The following is a 25,663-nucleotide window of genomic DNA, read 5'->3' as shown; positions in this document are numbered from 1 at the left end:
TTCTAATGACATGTTATTGGTCTGAAATTTTGACATGTGTTTTTCTGTCCACATTTGCTGCTGCCCTTTATTTCAAACATTTTCTGCTTTTAATTATTACATAATTCAAAATCTGTTTGAAGATGCTGTAAATTTTTAATGAGTTGTGAAGCTTTGCTTATAAATTTAAGACCTTAGACTATTTCTGGAAGATAATTTTGTATCTAACTTATGATTTTTAGCAAAATGGAAGCCTAATGAAAAGGGGAAAGATGAAATGCAGTATTGTGTTGCTTGGAGTGGTATCCTGAACGTGGAAGACGGGTATGTATATTTTGGAAAGAATTTTGGGAGTTAATTATTTTTGATCACACTATTCATGTAAAAGGACGATTGCCTGCAATCAAAGATCTGCATGAATCTTTGAAATAAATGTGTGTAATACATCTTGTGTCGACGTGGTTTCTTGTTTAGTTGCCAATAAAATGTTCGTGTATGAAAATTAGGATTTCCTGCATGCAAATGCCTGATCTCAGGATGACATGGGTGAGGAGCAATGCTTTGGAGTCCAAATCCAGAGCCAAGTTGCCTGATGCTGCCATCATGCACTTAAGATGTACTTCTGCAGCAAGAGTCCTTGGTATTGATTTGATTTTTGTCCCGGGATAGTTATTCATTTTGAATCCATCTTCTTAAATTTATTGTATTTTGACATTATAATTTTAAAATCTAAATAGCCTTTAAAGTTTGGTTCAGTTTCAGTATGCCATGTAATTAATGGTCAACCGCATTGCTGCACATGAGAACCAATAGGTTATAGTGGTTACCATCTAGCTACTGATCTAATAGATACCAAGACCAACTTGGGCTCAATTTTACGAACTTTGTTTCTGCTATAGTGTAGGGACCATATGTGCAACTTGACTGAGTAGTGTGCTTTTGGATAACTATTGCGGGGGTGAGTCAATTGAGGGCTCCTCCAGGATTGGTATCCAAATTCGGGACAGTAGGAGCAATCAGATGCCTGATTGAGGATGGAGTATTTAAAGGGATACCAACATCAAATCAATGGCAGAGCTGCATTTTGGACAGCAAAGATGCAGAAGCAAAAGGAGGAGGAAGATGAATGGCAGATGGAGAAAGGCGGCCTCACGATTTATGGACACCGCATTTGAGGTGACTTTGAAAGCCATGAGGCCACAAAGACGCAACTCTTCAGAGAATGGCCAGTTTGTTCAAAAATAAAGAGATACATTTATACTGAACACTCATTCACATGTGCATCAAACACTGACTACTTGCCACACAGCTTGGAACTGGCTTCTCATTATCTACATTTTCCGGGATAATTCTGTGCTGAGTTCAATCGGGATAAAGCATTGGCTATCTCGTTTTTCTGCAATTATAGAATCTCTACAGAGCAGAAGGAGGCCATTTGGAGGCTATCAAGTCTGCACCTACCCTCCGAAGAGGCACCCTACCTACCACACCCTCATCCTCTCCCTGTAACCCCACCTAACCGTTGGACATTAAGGGTCAATTTAGCATGACCAATCCACCTAACCTGCCTGATCCACCATGAACAGGATGGCAACTACCCCTACTGGTATCAGTTGCCACTTTAAAAGGTTGGTTAATGTTCCAAGTTTCCAGCCCATTGGTTAATGTGGCTTTCAGTCTTTCAAAAGCTGTTTGGCACCTCCTTGACCACCACAGAGATTTTATTTTCTGTATCAAGTCTGTCAGTACGGTGGCTATAGTACAGAAGTATGAAACAAACTTGTGGTAGGACCCCCTCGCCACCCAGAATGGCAGTTTTCCCGATTAGTCATGGGGAAATCCTTCAAAGTCTGTAACTGGGCAACGCCTGCCGTTGACCCACAATATGCCCTCAGTAGGTTACTTGAGCTTCAGGGAACTTGCACTTCATGGTGTATTTTTGTTCTGTAAGTGGCATTTCCTACTCTGTGGATACAGTCCACCAGGTGAGGAATCTAGTAGGAGACAGCTCTGGTCACTGCATTAACATTTCTGGAATCAATGCAGAGCTTTGTTGAGTCGTTGGGCTTGGGCGCAAGCACGACCAGAGAACTCTCGCCATTCTGGTTCGGCTCAACCAAGTGGTGCTCCAGCATGTACTGAATTTCTTCCCGAACCTGGGTAAGTGTCTCAGAACCTGGACGATAAGGTTACTGCTTGATGGGCAAGGTCTCCTCCACATGCATCCTGGTTTGTCCCAAAGATCTCTTTTTTAAAAGAATATTTTTATTAAAGGTTTTTATTTTTACATTTTACCACAAGATGCAACAAATCCCCAACATCTAGTACAGTACAGAGTAATCATTATTCCCCACAAGCATACAGAAAAAAACAGCAAATACTCATACAAATGGTTCAAGGTTTAGGTATTGTGGTTGGCAGCTCCTTTCATATGGATAATGAAAGGTTACCAGAAAGAGAGCGGATCTCCGGATAATAGGATAACAGGATAAAGCCATGAGCCCTTGGCACCATGGTGCACTCCTTCCTCCACAGGACAACAAAAACAGAGCTATACAATATACGGGATCCCTTATCTGGTAAACTACAACCTGACACAACATCCCAAGACCTCCCCAAGCAATGAAAGGACACTCCAGAAAAAGGGGCACAGCAGGATACCATCATCGCACAACGTAGCTTGTTAGTGCATACTCTCTCACATTCAGGAGTCACAAGCCAAGGATTCTTGCCATGACTCAATGCACCAGACCTCACTCCTTTTCAACCAAATCAGAGACACTGTTCAGGCACGGCCGTCACCAGAAGATTTGAACCTTTTTCTGTCAAGATAATTCCGCTGACAGAAGAAGAATCGTCAAGGCACCCGTCAACGGCATATCTCTTAGATACAATTCTCCTCCGGTCAAAATAAGACAAACATCCAGAATAAAATAAAACAAATCAGAGCCTGTATCAGCACCTCACCTGCCCGGACAAAGAAAGAAAATCCCAAAGAGAGAGGAACAGGATTAGCCAATTGGTACCAGATGTGGTTTAACAATGTACCAAAGATCTTTTTAAATGCTGTGAGCAGCTTTGTCAGATCTCCTTTCTGCTCTCCATTTAAATAACAAGAGCACGGTCTATAATCTCCCCGATGAATCCATGTTGGCTAACCGGATGGTCGGGGGTCGATTTGGGATTCGTCCAGGCCCCCCTTTCCCTCTAACCTGTCCTCACTGTCCCCTTTGTTCTCCTCTTGCCACACTGTTTGACAGACCTATTCTTGTGTTTCCCTTTCCTAGCCTAGAATATTGCTCTAACTCTCTTGTGACACACCCATTGCTTTTTTCCTACAATCTGGGGTGTCAATCAAATATTTCACCGAGCTAATCCTCTTTACAATGCTGCATGGGCCATTAAACTTGACTTTGTGGTTCACACTATTTAAAAAAAAATTTAGAATACCCAATTATTTTTTTTTGTTCCAATTTAGGATGGCCAATCCATCTAACCTGCACATCTTTGGGTTGTGGGGGTGAAACTCGTGCAGACATGGGGAGAATGTGCAAACTCCACACAGGCAGTGATCCAGGGCCGGGATTCGAACCTGGGTCCTCAGCGCCGCAGTCCCAGTGCTATCCACTGTGCCACATGCCGCCCAGTTCACACTATTAGTAGTAGGGCTAATACATGGTCTCCTGGCTTGAATGCTCTGGCCTTGGCATGTTTATCTGCCTGCTGTTTCATAGTTTCCAGGGTGGTTTTAAGGTGCTCCCAAATTCCAGCACAGGCTCTTGTGAGTTGCCTATAGCACTCTGATGTATAGTTCAACAAGGAAGATTCTTCCCGTTGCTCTATACATCTCCTTGATTGGTTTAAGATGACCTCTCACTTTGTGTCTATCAGAAAGGGACTAAAAACCAGTAAACTTCAGGCTGAGCATTGTGGTCCTGCTACTTTCACTCAGTGGGTGTGTTGCTTTCGGCGTCAAGGCGGTTTAAAGCTGTAAATGGACAATGAATTGGTTCTTTGTTGGAGACGGCAACTTTGGGTTGACCTGCATAGTTAAAATCAGCAGACAGGGTTCAACTTGCAAATTGGATGTAAAGAGCGAGGGAAGGACTCACTCAGGTTCTTGTCCCCATAGCATCTCAGTTGCTTGCCTTGTTCTGCAGAGAAAACAGGTGACATCGAAACAAACCTGTTGGACTTTAACCTGGTGTTGTAAGACTTCGTACTGTGCTCACCCCAGTCCAACGCCGGCATCTCCACATCATGATCAAATATGGACATGGCTAGTGTATTCCAGTTACCTTCATTATATCTTGTCTGGGAATTCCCCTTTCAGTCAGGGGCCCTGTTATCCAATGATTTGTCTCTACCCAGTTGAGTACCAAAGTGATTGGACACTTGGCTAATGGGATAAGCGATGGCCCCCATTTATCCATTTACAAGGGCATTGTTCCTTATGTGGATTTGTTGACAGGTTGTCTCCACAGTAGTTTTGGAATGCAGATGGTGCAGTGTTGCAAATGTGCTGCCATCTTTGACTGTGATCTCAAGTCACAGGAATGTGACTTCAGTCTTTTTCAAATGAAAATCAATTAAGGGTTTCCAACCAGTAAATTATTTTTTTATATAAAGCTTGGTTTCACACGATAGGTTTAACTGTTTGATTTCTCTTTAGTGAGGCTTTTGCTGCACTTGAGATCTGTTATGTGCCATGGACAAGTGGCATCTAACTTAATTACTTATTGTGTTCTTTTTCAACAGTGAATGTGTCAGCAGTGCTATTTGTATTCCACTAGCAAGTCAGAAAAGGTAAGTGTTTTTACTCGGGGACTGTTTTAAAGCTGCATACATTTGATCAAAACAAACAAAATGTTAACTAAATAATACAATATTTTGCAGTATATCTAATTTTGATATTTTTGTACTTGTATTTGTTTTCAGAAAATTTGGCATGTTAAGATTGTTTATGAAATGAATATATAAGAATCTTTGTGTGTGTACATAGATCATCCAATCATTTCATCTTTGGCTTATTAGCTAATCTAAATCTTAGCTGGAAAAATCTCCCCAGATTTCTTCCAGCCAGCATGTGTGCAGTATGTGTGAAGAAGACAAATAATTAAAACAATTAATAGTACACTTCAAAATATGCAGTTTTTAATTGGAATAAGCTGAAGCATTACAGTATTCCCAACAGCTTACTAAATTGATGCCATTTAAACAATATAACAGCATATATAACATTTTAACCTTTATAACCAATACTGGCTATCACTTGAAACCTTTTATCAATGTCACTTGTCTATTAAAATGTACTTTTTCCAGAAAGGATCCACATTATGGATCCAATATTTGGTTTATTTTTATTGTTTAGCAGTTAGGTTCTTGCTGTAATATAACGAATGGAGCTCTCTGTTGTAAGGGTATGAGGTTAATGGGGGCTCCCCTGATGGCTGAGTAGCTAAACTGAATGTTTTTGGATTTATTTTAACTAATCTTGACTTAATCTAGCTGTTACTGGCGAGGCCACTTTTTTTCTTTTATGGGATGTTGGCATCGTCAGGAAGTCCATTTATTTATTTATTGTCCATCCCTAATTACCCATGAGATGGTGTTAGTGAATAGCCTTCTTGAACCACTGTAGTCCATGTGATGTAGGTACACCCATGGCCCTGATGGATATGGAGTTCGGCCCTGATGGATATGGAGTTCTAGAATTTTGATTTGAGACAGATTAAAATAATGGCAATATATTTCCAAGTCAGTATGGTGTGCATCTTGGAGGGGAACTTGTTGCTGGCAGTGTTCCCTTTAGCCTGCTGCCCTTGTACTTCTAGGTAGTAGAGGTTGTGGTTTTGAAAGGTGCTGTTGGAGGAGTCTTGTTGAGTTGCTGTATTGCATCTTGTAGGTGGTACACATTGTTACCACTGCATCAGTGGTAACAAGGAATTAATGCTTAAGTTGGTGGATGGGGTGCCGAGCAAGCAAGCTGCCTTGTACTGGGTGGTGTTGAACCTCTTTTGAGTAGTGGAGCTATACTCATCCGGGCAACTGGAGAGTATTCCTGAACACTTGTGCCTTGTGGATGGTGGACAAGCTTTGGGGAGTCGGGAGCTAGAATTACCAGCATATGACCTACTCTTGTGGCCACAGAATTTATATGGCTGGTCCAGTTCAATTTCTGGTCAGTAATAACCCCAAGATTGTGGGGACATTCTGTGATGGTAATGCCATTGAATGTTTTCGGGAGGTGGTTAGATCACCTCTTGTTGGAGATGGTCACTGACTGGCACTTGTGTTGTGTGAATTATTTTCACTCAGAGGGCCATGACTCTTTTGAAAGGTGGTGGAAGCAGAGACTTTAAATACTGTAGTGGTGAAAATTCTCGAATCCATTATCAAGGATTTTATAGCAGAGCACTTGGAAAATAGTGGCAGGATCAGACAGAGTGAGCATGAATTTATGAAGGGGAAATCATGCTTGACAATCTACTCTAATTCTTTGAGGATCTAATTAGTGAGGGGAATTTCATGATGGCATCATGCTGGAGTTGGCTGCAATGGTGGAGGAATGAACCTTTGAATGCGGGGGCTGGTCGGGGGAACACTTCCCCATGACTTATAAAATGACAAATCTATAATTGCTTGGTTTTTGCTTTTGTTCTCTCTTAAAACAGAGGTGACACAGCAACTCTGAAATCCTCTAACACAATTTCTATTCAGGAGGATGCTTGCAACTTTCGTCCCTTCTCTCACATTTCTTGGAAAAGCAATTAGTTGCGCCTGGATTTTGGATTTAGGCTACTTTTACATGATAGTTATAGCACCATTGAAAGAGCAAAATCACCAAAGCGATAGCAATTTTTTGAATGTACCCTAGAATTTTGTGTTAATGCTGAATGCAATGTCTTTTGTTCTGATTGACAGAAGTTCCACAGGGCGACCGGACTGGACATGTATCATTGTTGGTTTTACCTCTGGATATGTACGATTTTATACAGAGGTAATTAATTCAGATTTTTATTTATGTGAGAGGGAATCCAAATGTCAATTTCAACATGAATACAAAAATTAAATACTGCAGATGCTGGACATCTGAAATAAAAACCGCAAAAGCTTGAAATACTCCAGTTTGTCAGCATCTGTGAAGAGAGAAACAAAGTTAACAAATAGGTCAACTTTCATCAGAACTAGAAAAAGTTAGAGATGTTTTGAGCAAGTACAAATGCAAGGAAAGGGGCAAAGGGAGATCATAACCTCTGCCCCTGTTTTTTGTTTCAGATGACAGCTGTTCATGTTTACTATGACTTTTCTCATTTATACCGCTCAGGACCATCTCCTATTACTTTATTTGTCCCATTAACATTTCCTTTTGTTATTTAATCTCTCCTGCCTTCCACCATGTCACAGACTTTCCATTTTCCCTAGTTCCTGACTTATAAATCTGTTGTATCTCTGACAGTTTTGACAAAAAGTAATTGATATGAAAGCTAACTCTATTTCTCTCATCATGAGGTGCTGCCTCACTATTGAGAGTTTTTTTTTTTTTGTAACCACCTGAGATATTCCATGGTTTTGTGAAATCAGGTTGGGTTCCCAGTTTGTATTAAGTCAAATTAAGCACAAATGCCAGGTGGAATGACCCGTTTCTATGCCTTCTATTCCTTGTAGGTTGACTCAAGTTTTTCTTTAAAATAACTTTCTTTTTTAAGTACCCTTCAGTACAAACCATCTTCCTTCTTAAGTTAATCAAAGTGTTAGTATGGAGTTTTATTAGCATTAGAGGTGTTTAACCTGAGTAGTTTAGTTTATTTTGAAATAAAAACAGTAAATGCTGGAAACACCCAGCAGTCGGGCAGCATCTAATGCTTTTTAGTTTAAGGGTTTTTGCATGGAGATTTATCAGATGCCCTTTTTAAGTCAAGGGGCATCACATTAGCAGGCTTTCCACAATCTATTCAGGTTGTCATCTCACTCTTCTGCCAGTCCCCTTAAATCTGTGTTCGCCCCTTCTGCCAATGACAACAATTTCTTCCTTTCAACTCTGCCTAAAGCCTTCATGACTATCAACATCTCATGATAAAAGAGCACCCCGAAGAGAAGGAAGCAACAAGTACTTGAGAGTATTTATGTCAGTGGAGTGATGTTCTGAGTGAGAAACCTTGATTGGGGTTTCATTATGGTTCCATATTTTGCATAAATTATCTGGCTCCGAAATTGAAAACAAAATTCTCTCCTTTGCAGATGATACCAAAATAGGACGAACAGCCTAACTAGAGGAGTTAACTGAGATATTACAATGAGTTGGGGAAAATATGTAATCGAATATTGTCATGAGTAGGCTTCAATGAAGTTACTGTGAAAAGCCCCTAGTCGCCACATTCCGGCGCCTGTTCGAGGAGGCCGGTACGAGAATTGAACCCGCGCTGCTGGCATCGTTCTGCATTACAAGCCAGCTATTTAGTCCACTGTGCTAAACCAGCCCCTATGTGGGCAGAACATAGACAGATATAAATGATACATCTGGAATGGAGACATTAGATGGAACTGATGCTGCATGGATGTTGAAACTGAAAGAGACTCGAGTGTCTTATTAAATCTGTTAAATATGTTCCCAATACTAGTCACAAGAGTGGAATGCATATTCTCCCCGTGTCTGCATGGGTCTCACCCCCACAACCCAAAGATGTCCAGGGTAGATGAATTGGCCACGCTAAATTGCCCCTTAATTGGAAAAAAATAATTGGATACTCTAAATTTGTTTTAAAAAATGGAATATAAGTTAAAGGCAGACATACACTAATATCTGTGCACTGGCGTACCACACCTGGAATAGTATGCCTATTTCTAGTCACCAAGAAATAAGAGACTATTAAATGCTAGAGAATGTGTAGAGACAAGCTGCAAAGCTGTGACCAATGTCAGATGTGTTGAATTGGGGGGAAAGATTGGGTAGACTTGAGTTTTCAGCGTGGAGGCATCTGAAGGATAATCTTCTATAGAAAATCCAGTATATTACTTTCAAAGTAAATTGTTGGATAGAACTGAAAAGCACAAGGTCATCATTGGACTGATGTCAGGAAATTCTTCTCACACAGTATTAACAGGTAGATTAAACTCTGGTTTATGGAGCAAAATATGTCTGGATGGTGTGTGACTTGGAGGTGCTGATGTTTCAAGCTTTGGAAAATCAGGAGGTTTGCCATACTGTAGAAGACTGAACTTCTGACTGGCTCTTTTAGCCACAGTATAGTATATATTCCTCCAGAATATTGATGGTAGTGATGGGTGGGGGGTTCACGGGAGAGGGGGAGTTGTAGGTAGATCAGCATTTGACAGTGGTAATGCATTTTTAATATCAAGGAGAGGTTATTAAACTCTTGTTGGAGATGGTGATTGCCTGGCACTTAATCAGGGTTGTATATTACTTGCCACTCAGCAGCCTAAGCCTGGGTGATGTTCAGCTTTTGTTGTGTGCAGAGACAGACTACTTCACTATCTGATAAGTTGCAAATTCTTGCCCTAAAGCATTTTGCACAGCAGAGCAGCAATAACAAATTAATACACTGCAGGATTTGTGAAGTGCATCTTTTCAGTCAGTATTCACAGTTTCAGCAGGAGATCATCAGTAACATTTTTTGACAGCCATCAGTGAGATGTTAAGATTGTTATACCTGTGGGTATTGGGAGAGTTATGCTTATTGTGGCAGAATGTTGATTTAAGTTGGAGAGACCATGAAATGCAAATTTAGTCATCAGGCCAGACAGCATCTGTGGAGAGAAACAGTTACCATTTCAGGTCAATGTCCTTTTATCAGTTTCAACTGATTTCAACATTTTGATCTGAAATGTTAAGATGCTGCCTGCTGGGTATTTGCAGCATTTTCTTTGTTTTTAATTACAGATTTCCACCATCCATGCCAAATTTTGCTTTCGTACAAATTTAGTCAGGACGGGTTAAATTGTGTTGATGTTTCTAGAGTGAGCTAGACATCTTGCTCATTTGTGTTTGACAGTGGATGTAAAGAACGAATGTTAACTTTCACAATTTAGAGTGTTTTTTAAAATTAGTTTTGGGAGATGAGAAACTTCTTTGGGAACACTCAGACTGAAACTAATTTTCTGCCGTGAATAGAATGTAACCAAATTTTCCATCTTAATAGCTCTGTCCAAAAGACTTTCCACTACATTTTTTAGACAACTGCATTTGAAATTTACAGAACTGGTCCCTTGAAAAATTGGATATTTTGGATTTTTTTTCCCTTAAGCGATGGTGCTGTCCGGCTCCTAACCGTACCTTGTTTCTAGGCCCAGAAAAGCAAAAGGCAGTTGTTGTATGACATACTGCCTGAGCAACAAGCACTATCTTTTGCTCCGACCACGCTCTCATTTCAAGCACACAATACTGATTTCTTAGTGTCTTAGACCATGTATACAGCTCGTGTCTCTTCCTTCTCCCACCATATAACCTCTGATAGCCCTCCCACCACTCTAGACCATCTTGTATTATTCAGGCCTCATGACTTCCAACTTTCCCCAGATCCCTTCATTCATGGACCCTTTCTTGCTTACTTAATCATTTTACCATTCAAATCTGATGCTTACCATCCTTTATTCTCCCATTCCAGTTGTTGAAACCAATGAAATGTTCTTTGTTTTTTAAAAATATGGTTCTAAATCTTCATTAAACCCGTCACCCTCATTTAAAAAAAAAAGAAACCTCAAGCTTGATCCACTCATCTTAAAACCATAGGATTCCTGCAGTGCAGAAGGAGGCCATTTGGCCCACCGAGCCAGCACCGACCCTCTGAAAGAGCACCCTACCTAGGCCCTCTCCCCCGCCCTATCCCCATAACCCCACCCAACCTGCACATCTTTGGACTGTGGGAGGAAACTGGAGCACCCAGAGGAAATCCACATAGATACTAAGGAGGTGCAAACTCCACAGACAATCACCCAAGGTTGGAATTGAACCCGGGCCTCTGGCACTGTGAGGCAGCAATGCTAACCACTGTGCCATCGTGCTGCCCTGGCCGATATTCAACATCGCTTGTTTGCTAATGGCTTTAAACTTGTCATTTTACAGTTCTCGTGTCCATTTCTTCTGGAGGTCTTTTCAATCCCTCCAGACCAGCTTCCCCCTACTTGCGGCACCTGAATAACCCCAGCTAAATATACCTGTGACACTCTGAGCCTGTGGCGCTGTATCCATTCTCTTCTTTCTTAATCATCTTGAATGCTATAACAATTGATCACCTCTATTTAACCATTTCTCTTGACCCCTCGACTATCCATCATTTTCTGCTATCAACTCCTGAATGAATTATCTTTATCCAACTCAGTATCAGGAGGACCAAAGCTTTCTGTCCTCATAACAAAATGCTTTCTTGCTATTGACAACATTGTCCTTCCAACCATTGTGTGGGGCTGAACAGATCATTAGTAATCAAATCAAGTTTGATGGAACAGATCTTCTAAATCTGGATTTCCTCTCATTGGGGTAACAGCAACAAAAGACTTTCATTTACGTAGTGCTTTTTGGGATCACCAGCGTATCTATTAACTAAAAATATCACCCATTAGTGTATTTCTGCTAATTTACAACTTTGTCCTTTGTTTGTTGTACAAGGTGAATTTGATCTTTATTATTGTTGGGAGGAAGGCAAATACAGTGAATGCTGGTGCAGCCTTTAATAGGGTGCAAGCCAACAAGGGCAACCATCCATTTCTTGCCACTCCTCCGCTCCTCCCCTCTTCCTTTTGCCCGTCTCTTTCTGATCATCTTTTTACTCTGCTTTCCTGTGTGCTCTTCTTTTTGTCTCATTCTTGCTATGTATCCTAAAAGATAAGTGGTCACAAATTATGCCATATGTTACTTTTGTTGAGGCTGTTTTGATACTGAGGGGAAAGAATTGGACAGGATTCGATGTAAAGTTAAATAATTTTAATTGGACAGATCCAAATAAAGGAGTAATGGGAAAGGTGAACTGGAAGGGTAAATATAGAGGAAAAGCAATCTTTACCGATTCCATCTTGGAGAAATAGATAGGAATTCATTGGAGTGAATATAAGAAATTCCAGAAAACTCAGAAAAGTTGATTAAGGGATCCAAGTTGACCATCAGGAAATGTATAGATATAGAGGATTAAACTTTAAAGTTCTTTTTATTAAGTGGCTTTAAGAAGGCAATAGGACAAGTAATCACAAGGGAAGACGTGAACACCAGTTGAGATAATCAAAACAAAATAAATGACTTTGTATAAATGAGATGACCATCCTGCACATTCTTAAATTAATCAAAAGAAGTCTCCAAAGGTAGCTGGTAATTATCTCAGATTACTGAGTGAAAATGAAGGGATTTGCACAACATTGATCTTCTTTGAGGGAGTTACTGGACAGTAAAATGTCAGTGGATTGGAAAGAGACTAGAAGAAAGAACAATACAGCACAGCAACAGGCCCTTCGGCCCTCCAAACCTGCGCCGATCATGTGTCCTATTTAGACCAACCGCCTGTATCCTTCTATACCCGGTCTGTTCATGTGCCTATCCATGTGAAGTCCTGTCCTGCCGCTATTTCTGTGTCCTTTGGGATGGTTTTCTCATTGTCCTGTCCTGTATCTAGTTGTGTCTCCAGAACAACTTGCCTCAGTCCTTCCAAGATGCTCTTGTAATTCACGCAAACCTGGTCCACACTTGCCCACCTCACTCCATGTTGATTGGTTGCACATATCCATGAACTGGGGAAGATAGAATTTTATTCAAAATTAAATATCTTTCAAATGGAGAATAATGGCACTCATGCTTTCCATAGTCCCACCTAGCACAAACTGAAAATGAGTGAAGTTAATGGTGTCATAAAGCTGGTTGTCCACTTAAGAAAGTGGTCAGTGACAACAATTTTTACATTACATGTTGTTGGAAGAATCCATTTTTTTTTGTGCAGAATGGAGTTCTCCTTTTGGCACAGCTTTTAAACGAAGACCCAGTCCTGCAGTTAAAGTGTCGGACATACGAGATTCCCAGACATCCTGGTGTGACAGAGCAGGTGAGCTCTTGGAAAGCTTTTTAGAAACGGTTGGATACGATACTTTGTTAAACGCACAGATTTATGTAATGCATATACAATACTCCTGCATGAATAATAGTATTTCATTTTTGTTATCTAATTATTTATTTGATTTCGCATATTATTCTTGTACCATGGTAGTTTCTAGTAAATATATCTGTGTAAGTGCTGGGAGATTTATCAAATTAATTAGTTTACATTTACCTTGAGATATTTGGAAGTACAATAAAACTTCTGTTTTCCAATACTTTACCAACTTGGAATTCTGTTTTATGAATGGAGATGTCAATCACATTGGTAGTTATTATTGGTGGCCTGTCCTCGCTCTAGTCTCTGCCTCCTACTGTTCTGCAGCACTGTGTTCCCTCTGCAATGCTCATGGGATTCACGCGCTCCGCCATTTCTCTCAACACCTCGACACCCGTGCGATCACCCTGCAGCTTTCCAATCTGATGAAAACGCAAACGCACCTTACATCTTGGCTAACAGGAATATTTGATTAATTGGCACCTTTGATTCCGTGAGCATGCCTGGTAACAGAGATTTTCCTGTGTGACTAGATTACACCGAAGTGTAGTTCATCCTGATGGGGTTAGGGTAAAGAGCTTCCCCCCCCCCCCCCCCCCCCCAAAAGTACAAAATCAGTGATTATTTTCATGTTTATGTTGCAATATTTGAGGAGTAGCTTACAAAGTTGTTATGCTGTGTGGAGTCTGAGCAGTGATTTTAGGATTGTATTTATTTTTATCCTAAGTTTGGTAAAATGTTATATTTCGTCCATGTTGCCTTATATATTGGATAATGCAGTCTTTGATGCAAAACAATGCAACAAAAAATATATCCTCCGTGAGTAAGACACATCTCCCTCTGTGAAGATGGCTAATCTTGGTGCAACATGGAAAATATCATTTTAAGTAATTCTCTAACATGTTAATTTTTGTGATGGTAACATTGCATTGCAAGGGAGTGACTTTTGCACCATATTTTCAGACTGGTTGAAGACTTTTATTATTAATTGCAGTTCCAACTTGCCATTCTATGACCAAATTCATCTACTTCAATTAAGCTTGGAGGAGAGAGAGGGTTGAATTTTCTTATGCTGTCCATCTGCCATATAAAGATTAGAAAAGCATGTTAATCAATGATAAAACTGTGCAAACAGGGTTTCATTACAGTGAGAGGATAGCTGCTTTGCATTTCCTAAAGGGAAAGTGAGAAAAGATTTTATTGCTAGATTTGCAAAAATGCAGTGTCTGAAAGGATATATCTCTTTAGTGTCCAAAAATAACTAGAATAAATCTGACCAGTTTTAATGACTGACGATCTGTAGAATTCCCCTCTCAACTTGTTGAGAAGATGGTAGGTTTTTTTTAAAGCTACATTTTAGGTGTCTTTGACATATTTAGTAACTTATTCCGATGATTTCATGCTTTATTATGAATTAAATTCTCATTTTGTTTTCTCAGCACGAAGAATTGAGTATTCTGTATCCAGCTGCCCTTGTAACAATTGATGGATTCAGTCTCTTTCAGTCTCTGCGTGCCTGTCGAAACCAGGTGGCAAGAGGTAATATTTTAAACAATTAATGTACCAAGCGTAATATTTTATTTTTGGCAAATATTTTAATTTAATTTGGGTCTCTTTTTTTCCAGCAGCTGGGAAATAGAGCTAACAGGCGGAATCTTCAGGTTCCACCAGCAGCAGGAAGCTTGGCGGGCAGGGAAAGTTAATTTGGTGGGAGGTCGAAAACCAGTATCCTGACAGTGATCAAATTTATCAATTATGTTCTCAGGACTTTAAAGGCAGGTTAAAGACAGATGGATCTTCCCAATGAATGATGTCAGTAATCCTTTTGCATGCATTAGCATGTCATGCTAGCTGCTGAACTTGGCTTCCCTCAAAATTAAGTTCCCCACGAGCGAGAAATTAGAACATCACTTTTTTAAAAAATATATATATTTATTAAAGTTTTTTAACACAATTTTTCTCCCTTACAAACAATAACCCCCCCCCCCCTCTCGTAACAAAAAAAAAGAGAAATCGCGCAGAACAAGATATATACATGGCAAAATGATATATTTACACAGCTTTGTACACTGGCCCTCACGCGTACGTGCCAGTTTATCCAACCCTTCATGTTATCTCTTGCTCATCCACCCTCCCAGGCAGTGTCGTGTCCCCCCCCCCCAGGACGTCCCCTCCACCCGCACCCCCCCCCCCCCCCCCCCCCCCAAGGTTGCTGCTGACCGACCTTCCACTAACGCTCCGCGAGATAGTCTAGGAACGGTTGCCACCGCCTGTAGAACCCCTGCGCAGACCCCCTCAAGGCGAACTTAATCCTCTCCAACTTTATGAACCCAGCCATGTCATTTATCCAGGCCTCCAGGCTGGGGGGCTTCGCCTCCTTCCACATTAGCAAGATCCTTCGCCGGGCTACTAGGGACGCAAAGGCCAGAATGCCGGCCTCTTTCGCCTCTTGCACTCCCGGTTTGTCCACTACTCCAAATATTGCTAGATCCCAGCTTGGCTTGACCTGGACTTTCACCACCTGAGATATTGCTCCCACCACTCGTCTCCAGAACCCCTCCAGTGCCGGGCATGACCAAAACATATGGACATGGTTCGCCGGGCTCCCTGAGCACCTTCCACATCTGTCCTCTACCCCAAAGAACCTACTCAACCTCGCCCCCGTCAAGTGCGCTCTGTGGACCACCTTAAGTTGTATCAGGCTGAGCCTGGCACACGAGGAGGAGGAATTAACCCTACCTAGGGCATCAGCCCACAGACCTTCCTCGATCTCCTCCCCCAGCTCCTCCTCCCATTTACCCTTCAACTCTTCTACCAGCGCTTCCCCCTCTTTCAACTCCTGGTGTATTTCCGACACCTTGCCCTCCCCGACCCATACACCCAAGATCACCCTATCTTGAACTTCTTGTGCCGGGAGCAACGGGAATTCCCTCACCTGTCGCCTCACAAAAGCCCTCACCTGCATATATCTAAAGGCATTTCCCGGGGGGGAGAACATCACTTTTACGACTGCACGAGTGGCATGCACCTTGTGAGGTAGACGTCTTCCATGATTATTGGCAAATTTCTGCTGCATTGTCCTCTTTGGAGAGGGTCTCTAAGTGTCAGCCTATGCTTGAGACTGGGTGGTGACAGTGTAAGTTGAATGCAGGGTGACCAAGGAAGGGGGGAAGAACAGAACAGTGGCTAGGCAAAGATCGAAGGGACAGTGCAGACTGTCCTGGAGACCTTAAAGTGTGGCTGCTGGCCCTTTAACCTCATGAGGTAATGGTGACATCTTGGCTGCCCCAGCCGTGAGAATCAACGAGCTCCTCATGATCCATACTTAATGAGCTGAACAGCACAAGATCACATGTGGCCAACCATCGTACCCACCCCGTCCAGCTAAAATCACTCCCACTTTCGTGCCTGCCACCAAACCTAGGCTCCAGAACGGGAGATTCCGGATAGTGTTTCAGGTCGATGGCCTTTCATGAGATGAGCAAATGGCCACACATTACTGCACCTTTGGAAGGCCAACCAGCTTTTGCCTCTGCCATCTTCTCCTCTCCAGCGATCCCATGGAGCAATCCACATTCTACCTTCACGTAACTGTGTCTGGGATCACACGATGATCCTAGACTTCTGGTGGATCTGTTGTCAGTAGGTGGCACCAATCATCTGGCATTGGAGACCATGAGTAGCAGGTCTAGGGTTGGTCGACAACTCCAAGTGATGAGACCTTTGCTGCCGGGGATCTCAGTCATAGGGAGGCGCAATGATGGCCACTTAAGTGCCCAAGGAGCACTTTATTCCGCCAGGCCGCCCCCACGTTCGCGACAGGGGTTCCCTGCTGGTTCCCGTCGGCCAAAAATAATCCTGGTCAGTAACTCCGTTTCTCCCTGCAGATATTTCCTGACCTCTTAGTATTTTCAACGTTTTATGTTTTTATTTGATTTTCCAGCACCTGTAATATTTTTCTCCCACCCCCACCCCCCTGAAATCAAGTGCTAACCGCTAAAAGACAAAACAGAAAATGTTATTTTATTATTAGAAATAATCCAGAAAAGCATTTCTGAAGAAATTATGTACACAACTTGTCTAAAATACGAGGCTTAACCTTGAATCCAATCACGTACCCCTGCCAAGCATTCAGTTTTTTTTGACGAGCAGAAAATTATAATTTGCCATTGTCCAGCTTCCAGAAAAGGTAAACCTACTGAAGTAATCTTCTATGTTCTTTTCAGGGTGATGTGCTCCTGGCAAAGTTGAAATATGCATTATTTACAAACTATTTTTTGCTTAGTCTTCAATGGAGAAATCTGTGCTGAGGTGTTCAAATTCTTTACAGCGAATGCACCATTCAAATCTAATGTCACATAGCCCAAAATCACAAATCTAAGATTTATCAATTTAAATGTGATCGAAGAAGCAGCTGACAGATTTTAATGAAACAAAATCAAATAATCTTCTGATTTGGTAAATTTCTGAGTCCCTTTCTCCTTGCTTATTCACCCTCTGCCTCCCAAATCCAAATTGATACCACTTTTTTAATGAATGTCAGAAGAAAATCAAGAAATGTTGTGGTGCTGGAAGACCGTTTGGCGTCACAAATGCCATGTTCACGCTGTTGTGCGCTGGAGTGAAGACCTTGTCACTTTTTAAGGGTGAAAATCCATTATTTTTGCCCCAGTACAGTTATTTCCTCCCCCAAGTACTTCATTTGTAAGACAGTAGAAATCCAGTATTTGCAGAGCTCATTTCTGATGAGCCTTGAATTTGGAAAATTGTCTCTTGTGAAATATGGTTTATGTACTGGACTGTGAAACTGCCAGAAATAGAAATGCTGTAGGCATGAATTATTAGAAATATATTTTTGTTGTATTGTGCGGAAGAGAAACATCGTGTGACATGATGCGGCAATGCAGTTACTCCGAACAGGAGGGCAAAATTATTTCAATCTATTTACTTTGTCTAGATGGAAAATCTTTTCTTTTAAAATTTTGTTCTTGATTTTTATTTCTGAAGTTTGATTCAAAATTGTAACATGCCACAGCTGTGTAGGTGCTGCACAATCTACCCTGATCACTTGGCATTTGTCAGCATTATTGGTAGTTGAGTGGTAGAAGTGGAAGGTTGGAGAGAAGTCCATGCCAGATAGAGTGATGAGAGAGGAGCACAACTTGGGTTTTGTAGTGAGAGGTTGTTTGTAATTTCATAAGGTGACTGCAGTTACCTTTTTGGCTATCACTGCCTAGGATCCCACTCTAGGTGCTGTCAGATCCTGGCAGCCCTAGCCTGGTGGCTTGATTAACCAGAGCAATTGTTAATAAAATAAATACTCATCCGTCAATACTAAGGAAGGTTTCATTGTTATTGGGTCAAAGTCCTGGAACTTTCTGCCTAACAGTATGGTAAGGGTACTGTCATCAAAGAGACTATAGTTTAAAGAAGAAAGCTCAGCACTACCTTCTCACGTGCACCTGAAGATGGGAAACTAATTCTAATCTTACTGACAATGCCTGTATCCTGAGATGATTTTTTTTTTTTTTACAAGTTGGACTTAATAGACAACTCTCATTCCACTAGAAGTCAAACTCTAAATCTGTTCTCCCAAATAAGACCACCTCCAGAGTATCTCCCACCATAACCCATGATATCCCATAATCCTATGATAGATTTGCTATTTTGTGGTTCTCTTGTATCTCCAATTTGGTGGTAATACAGAACTGAAAATTAGGACATCTCCAGCAGGGTTTGTTTTTATATTGTATAACAATTCCTCTCTTATAAAGTACATTGTGAGAGTTATTCTGTTGCACAAAATAAATAACTTCAGGTTCCTCATAAAGCAGCATATTTTACTATCTTGCTATGTTATTCTTGCAGCTGCAGCTTCAGGTGCTGAGAGCATACAACCTCCACCACTAACTTACAAGAAATGGGGCCTGCAGGATGTTGATATGATAGTGGACCATGCAAGCATAGGTAATGAAAGAATTCATTAAAGGCATTTCATGAGGCATTTTTCAGAATAATACCTGCAGACAGTTTGGTTTACTTGTGATTGACTATCAAGTGGAGATGAGGTACTGGGGAAATAGCCACATATTATGTTGAAGATATCAGCAACCAGCCTGGCAAGAAAATGAGCCTCTGGGAAACGTATGTAGTTAGTGGCCCAATCTCATGGCTCAAAGTGTAGTAGCATCGATAGCATCCGTGGTACTAACTCAGACCAATTACCCATTTGATTGGTAAAGCATACTTATACAGGATGATCAATATACAATTTGATGGGAATGGAAGATCTGAATTGTTGAGAACCTGGAAAATAGCTAACTGCTCAAGTCATATGTGAATTCCTGAAGTTAGTGAAAATCCCTTCTTCACTATTATTTATTGTTTCAGTATTTTTGGATTATCTTTTGTGTTGCTTCCATTTCTCATATTTGTTCCCTCCCTAGCAAAAAAAAATTGTAAAATGCCATGTCAGGTATTGGCTGCTTTAGGTGCAATAACATATTTTCATTAAATTCTTCACTATGTATCCCAAGCTTGATCAGCTTCAGATTTTAGTGAGAATTAGCTCTGCACCAGGCGATATAATATTATGTCTGATATCAACAATTGGTTTCTGTGAACACATGCATCAGAAATATTTGTTTGGTCTTTAGTAGTAGTTTAGTGCCATGATGTGGTTTCTTTAACTGTTGGATTAATGTTTTGTTTGCTTTGTTATTTTAACTGAATTGTGGATCCCATGTTGCAGGCAACAACTTCCACTATTTCCAGTTTGAAGATCTATTTTGCTTCAAATGCAAAAATTTTCTTCTGGATTTGAATACCAATATTTAAGGATGCAATTTCATATTTTAGTCAGCTATGTTCGGATCCCGAGTGAGAACCCAACTATTTGGAATTTGTAAAACTGTGAAGAAAGGTGACTGCACCACAGGAGTAATACCACTCCTGGAACAGACATTTTGCACTCTAGGACAATCGCAAGAATACCAGTGTTGAGATTCTCGCTGATGTTAAACCTTGAAGGATAACTTGGAACACCAGTTCTTAGTGGTGTATATTTTCAATTTAGTATACTGAGAGAAAAGATATGCAAACCATGGAAAAACAGTCCAGTCGTTTTTTTGATCAATTAATAAAAAATATTTACTAACTTAAAAACACAAAAGAAGGACTATAATGCACCACAACAGTTACTTAACTACACTGATGGCTATACATATACAGCATCACATGAAGTTATCCGTTTGTTTCCAGCTACATACGTATCCTGAACTCTGAGATGCCCCTTGTCCCCAAATAACATCCAATATTATATGACTGAGACAAATCCAGCAAATAGTTATCACAAACAGGCTATTTATCCACGTTTAGGTAAACCATCTTCATTTTCAACAAAGTTATAATTGTCTGCTCGAGTTTTCGATTTTAACCAGCTGTCTTATAGCAATAATTTGTTTTCAGGGCGAGACTGTTTTCTGCAGCTTAGTTTAGCTATGAAGGTAGCTGCTTCTACTGTGTCCCTTTCTCCAATCATTGTGCTGTGGATATATCACTCTCCCTTTGATGTTATTCGCCCTGTAGACCCGGCTTTTAGCATATAAGTGCCAATTCCCTTATCTCTCCACGTTGAAGTCACCTCTTCCATCCACCATTGTTTTCCCAGTCACATAGGTAAACACTTGCTTTTTGCACTGGTATGCTGATTCGCATATCAAAACACCCCTTCAGACAGTTTCATTTTTTAATCTTGCATTTCCCCAGTTCTTGAGGGGGCTGGACAGCTGGTTCGTGATGCAGAGCAAGGCCAACAGCGCAGGTTCATTCCCCATATTGGCTGTGGTTACTCATGAAGGTTCGCCTTCTCAACTCCCCTTGCCTGAGGTGTGGTAATCCTCAGGTTAAATCATGACCAGTCAGCTCTCCCTCTCGCAGGAGAAATCAGCCTATGGTCATGTGGGACTATGGCCAGTTTTTCCTTTAACACAAGGGAAAAAACAACATTATACTATTTGAAAAGAGAGTAATGATTGGTTGGCAAGTGGATTCTGGTAGAGGCATTGCCATGGAGAATGCACCAGTTAATGATGACTGTCAGTTAACTGCCAAGCATTGTTTGAAAATTTAAAAAAGGCAGTTTGACTCCAATTGGTCAAGGCCCTGAAAAATGAACCATGAATGGCTATCACCTATTTTGTTTCATTGAAACAGGCACTGAAAAATGAACCATGAATGGCTATCACTTATTTTGTTTCGTTGAAACAGGCACAATGTGTGTACATGTTCTCTCTTTCTGCAAGGAACAAGATTCTGTGTATTAATATATGTAGCTTCCTCTGTGTCCTATGAATTGCACTAACACCCAATTTAAGATTGTCAGTCAGGCTTGCAGTGTAGCACTTTTGTGTGTACTGGAAGCTACGAAGTGCAGCAATCATGCCCTTTTTTAATGGTTTATTGCAGAGTGGAACATCCTTCCAATATTTGCCTTAACTTATCTTTCTGTTTTATGCTAGGAATCATGACACTTTGTCCATTTGATCAGTTGAAGACTGCCTCTGTTTTAGGTGGATTTAATGCCACTGTAAAAAGCAGCCCACCAGCTATGTCAGAATATGTAACAGTTGGTTCTGGTCCATTCACTGGTTTCTTCTATGCTTTGGAGGTGTGTGATACTTCAGTTTCTCTCAATTTAAGATTTTGATTTTAGAACATCCATGCATCTAAATAAGTCTCGAAAACATATATTTTATTCCAAACGCAAACACACACACACACACGTCAACATAACGCAAAATAAACAAAGTACGTACAGTTTGTACAATTTCCCCCCCCCCCGATCAACAATTCCTCAAACGCGGACCGAAACAGCCTCCAACGCGAACCCCTCCTCTCACCCCCCTAAGGGAGAACTTCATCTTCAGCCTAAGAAATTCATACAAATCCTTCAACTAAGTGGCGACCCTCGGCAGCGGCGCCGACCTCCAGTTCAGCAGTATCCGTTGCTGGGCAGTCTGAGGCGAAGGTCATGACATAGGCCCCCTTCCCTTCCTGCAGCCCCAGCGACTCCCCACATCCCAAAGATCGGTGCAGTAGAATTCGGTGTCATCCTGACCTCTGACAACAGTCAGACACCCCCTCCCAAAAAACTACCCAACTTTACACCCTCCCCCCCCCCAAAACGTGTACAAGTAAGCCTTGTTAACAGCAAATAATGATTTATTTGAAAGAGTTTCATCTAATCCATTTTCAATTTTGGATTAAATTATTTATAACAAATAATTCTCTGGTAACTTTCTAACGCCAATGTTAAATAAAAGGACTTTGCCACCCCCACCATTTTGATGAAACATTATCTTGTTTGTCTATTTACAGGGTAGTACCCAGCCATTGCTATCGCATGTTGCTTTAGCAGTTGCCAGCAAGCTCACATCAGCTTTATTCAATGCAGCAAGGTAAGAACCCAGTTTTGTTTTTTGATTTAAAATTTTTTTTTTTAAATTTCAAAGTTATTGAACTGCTGCTTGATCATTTTTGAAATTACATACTGTTATGGGCCAGGGTTTGGAAAGGTTCACCTGACCTACAACCTTTATGTTGAATTTGGTTAGGAGGTGTGACTCATCAGACTTTCTAGACACTTTAATCCAAACAAGATTTATTCTAATGTAGTTTATCCAATTAAACCAAAATCCCTTTTCAAGGGTGTGGCCCAGCACACTGTATTCTCACTCGAATGGGACTGAAATTCTGATCCAGGTCAAAACAGCAGATTCAAACTTCTTCCGCAAACAACTATATCTTTAAAGTTAACAAGGCAGTTAACCACACCCAATATGCTTTTTACTGGAACAACTTTTAAAATGAAAACGGAGAGAAACAGACAAAACACTTCTTTTCTCTTTCTGTAGTCCACAGCAGTCAAATTGAAACTGAAACCCCCTCTCCCCTCACAGCCCGCCACAGCCCAATGTGCTACAAGTCACATGATAAAAGACTAAACTTTTCTTAAAGGGACACTCACATGACAATATTAAATTGTTACAATTATGTCATTTCCTTATTTACCTGTTATAAATTTGATTGAGGGTTTGCGATTTCAAGTTTATGGAGATATTTGCTTTTCATGTACCTCTGGCACCTCTGGCTTGGATGATCTCCAAGCATGTTCATGTAAAGACACATTCCTTCACCTCCTTCTGATATGGACTTAAATTAACTTTGTCTTTGAATTGTATTCTACTTAGGTTTGCATATTGAAAAATGAATTATGAGAGTGTAATTCAGAGTTTTATCATCTTCAAGAGAAGATGAGACTGCAAATGTAATATCTGCCCTTCCAGTTAATGAATACAAACTTCCTCTGTTTTAGGTTGCTTTTTTTGAGTCCTTGCCGGCCCCCCCACCCAAGTCAATGCTGCCTTAGCTGGTCCGTCAAATTTTCTGGCCTGCCCATGATGATTCACACCGTGGGTGGGACTGGAAAATCCTGCCCTGGGTGTTTTTTTCAATTTCAATGTTATGTCTTTTCTTGGTGGAAGAAGTGTCTGGGTCTGTTAACTGTGTAGAGGTGATGTTTTAAAGTAAGATGCATGGTTGGCAGGTTTGCATTTTGCCTAAACCTTAACAGACTGTGACTGTTATAAGAGCTTCTTGCTGCATTTTCCAGTGGATGGCTTGGTTGGAAAAGCAAGCATGACGAAGAGTCGGTGCAGAAACATAAGCCAAAAGTTGAACCTGCAACCCCTCTTGCTGTAAGGTGGGTAAATGTTTATTTAACAACAAAGAATTAAAAAAAATATCGGGCGAAATTCTCCCCCAACGGCGGGATGTCCGCCGACTGGCGCCAAAGACGGCGCCAATCAGACGGGCATCGCGCCGGCCCAAAGGTGCGGAATGCTCCGCATCTTTGGCGGCCTAGCCCCAACATTGAGGGGCTAGGCCGACGCCGGAGGGATTTCTGCCCCGCCAGCTGGCGGAAATGGCGTTTGTTGCCCCGCCAGCTGGCGCGGAAATGCGGCGCATGCGCGGGAGCGTCAGCGGCCGCTGTCAGTTTCCCGGCGCATGCGCGGGAGCGTCAGCGGCCGCTGTCAGTTTCCCGCGCATGCGCAGTGGGGAGAGTCTCTTCCGCCTCCGCCATGGTGGAGACCGTGGTGGAGGCGGAAGGGACAGAGTGCCCCCACGGCACAGGCCCGCCCGCGGATCGGTGGGCCCCGATCGCGGGCCAGGCCACCGTGGGGGCACCCCCCCGGGGTCAGATCGCCCCGTGCCCCCCCCCCCCCCCCCCCAGGACCCCGGAGCCCGCCCACGCCGCCTTGTCCCACCGGTAAATACCAGGTTTGATTTACGTCGGCGGGACAGGCAATTCCTGGGCGGGACTTCGGCCCATCCGGGCCGGAGAATCCAGCGGGGGGTCCCGCCAACCGGCGTGGCCCGATTCCCGCCCCCGCCCGATCTCCGGTACCGGCGGGGGGTCGGAGAATGACGCCCATCATCTATGTCACCTATCAATGTTTTTTCAGTTATCTTTGTGTTAGACTTCTGAAGTCAGTGTTGTTGCATCATTGAAAAAATATTGATAAATGTTGCCCAGGAATCCTACAAGATCTTCAATTGTAGAATAGTTCATGCTATTCATTGGTTACAGTCTGCACTGGTTCTTTGAAGAGCAATCCAATTAATCCTCCATTGCTCTTTCCTTGTATACCTGCAAATAAACATTTCTTCACATATTTAGCAAATTCACTTTAAAGGAGACTATTGAATCTGTGTCCATCATCCTATCAGGCCATGCATTCTAGATTACATAACGTTTCTCCTCCTGTTGCCTATTGTTCTTTTGCCAATCACCGTAAATCTTTATCTAAACCCTTCATGATTTTAAACACCTGTCAACTCTTTTCTTTTCCTTCTGTGCTCTAAAGAGAACAACTCCAGCTTTATTCCATCTACATAACAGTCATCTCCCGTCCCTGGAATCATTCTTGTAAATCTCCTCTGCACCCTCTCCAAAACCGTTGCATCCTTCCTGAAGTGTTGTGCTCAGAATTGGTCATAATAATCCAGCTAGGACCCAACCTGTATTCTGTCTAGCTTTAGTGTAACTTCCTGGCTTTTGTACACTCTGCTGAATACCCAGAATCCCACATGCTTTGTTGACTCCCTTATTTACCTGTTCTACAACCTTGAAGAACTTGTGCAAAAACACCGCCAAGTCTCTGTTTTTGCACCCTCTTGAAAATTGTACCATTTAGTATGCACAGTCCCCCTCATTCTTACCAGAAGGTATAACATCATACTTTTTCCTGCATTGAATTTGATTTGCCATGTGCCTGTTCATTCCACCAGCCCGTCCCTAACTTCTGAAAAGTATATTGCTAGCTTGCTGATTGTTTATTACACTTCCTAGTTTTGTCATCTGAAAATTTTTAAATTATCACCTGTACCATGAATATCAAAGTCATTCATTTATATCAGGACAGTAATGGCCCTAATACTGAACCGTGGGAACACTGCCATATATAAGCTTCTTTCAGCTTAAAACCATTGATTCTCCACAATTCTATTTTTTAGTCTCCGCCAATTCTGTA

The 25,663-nt window shown here is 41.5% G+C and overlaps 1 protein-coding gene and 1 long non-coding RNA gene across 2 annotated transcripts in view; one reads left to right on the top strand and one right to left on the bottom strand.

Moving 5' to 3' along the window:
- The window catches only part of rab3gap2 (RAB3 GTPase activating protein subunit 2 (non-catalytic)), a 117,152-nt gene that overhangs the window by 24,725 nt on the left and 66,764 nt on the right, over nt 1-25,663 (top strand). The window contains exons 4-12 of the mRNA XM_072509477.1: nt 222-303; nt 4,738-4,785; nt 6,904-6,979; nt 12,921-13,022; nt 14,510-14,609; nt 18,939-19,037; nt 21,590-21,738; nt 22,449-22,528; nt 23,743-23,832. Of these exons, the coding sequence (XP_072365578.1) occupies nt 222-303; nt 4,738-4,785; nt 6,904-6,979; nt 12,921-13,022; nt 14,510-14,609; nt 18,939-19,037; nt 21,590-21,738; nt 22,449-22,528; nt 23,743-23,832 (826 nt within the window). The remainder of the gene's footprint in view (nt 1-221; nt 304-4,737; nt 4,786-6,903; nt 6,980-12,920; nt 13,023-14,509; nt 14,610-18,938; nt 19,038-21,589; nt 21,739-22,448; nt 22,529-23,742; nt 23,833-25,663) is intronic.
- LOC140425338 (uncharacterized) overlaps nt 5,112-25,663 on the bottom strand; it is a 33,292-nt gene continuing 12,740 nt past the window's right edge. The window contains exons 2-3 of the long non-coding RNA XR_011947837.1: nt 12,622-12,714; nt 5,112-7,118 (exon numbers count right to left, since the gene is read on the bottom strand). This is a non-coding gene — a long non-coding RNA (uncharacterized lncRNA). The remainder of the gene's footprint in view (nt 7,119-12,621; nt 12,715-25,663) is intronic.

The sequence above is a fragment of the Scyliorhinus torazame genome, chromosome 1 (genome assembly GCF_047496885.1).
Source record: "Scyliorhinus torazame isolate Kashiwa2021f chromosome 1, sScyTor2.1, whole genome shotgun sequence".
Classification (NCBI taxonomy): domain Eukaryota; kingdom Metazoa; phylum Chordata; class Chondrichthyes; order Carcharhiniformes; family Scyliorhinidae; genus Scyliorhinus; species Scyliorhinus torazame.
Note: the sequence above shows the minus strand (reverse complement) of the source record. Positions and strands in the feature narration are given on the sequence as shown.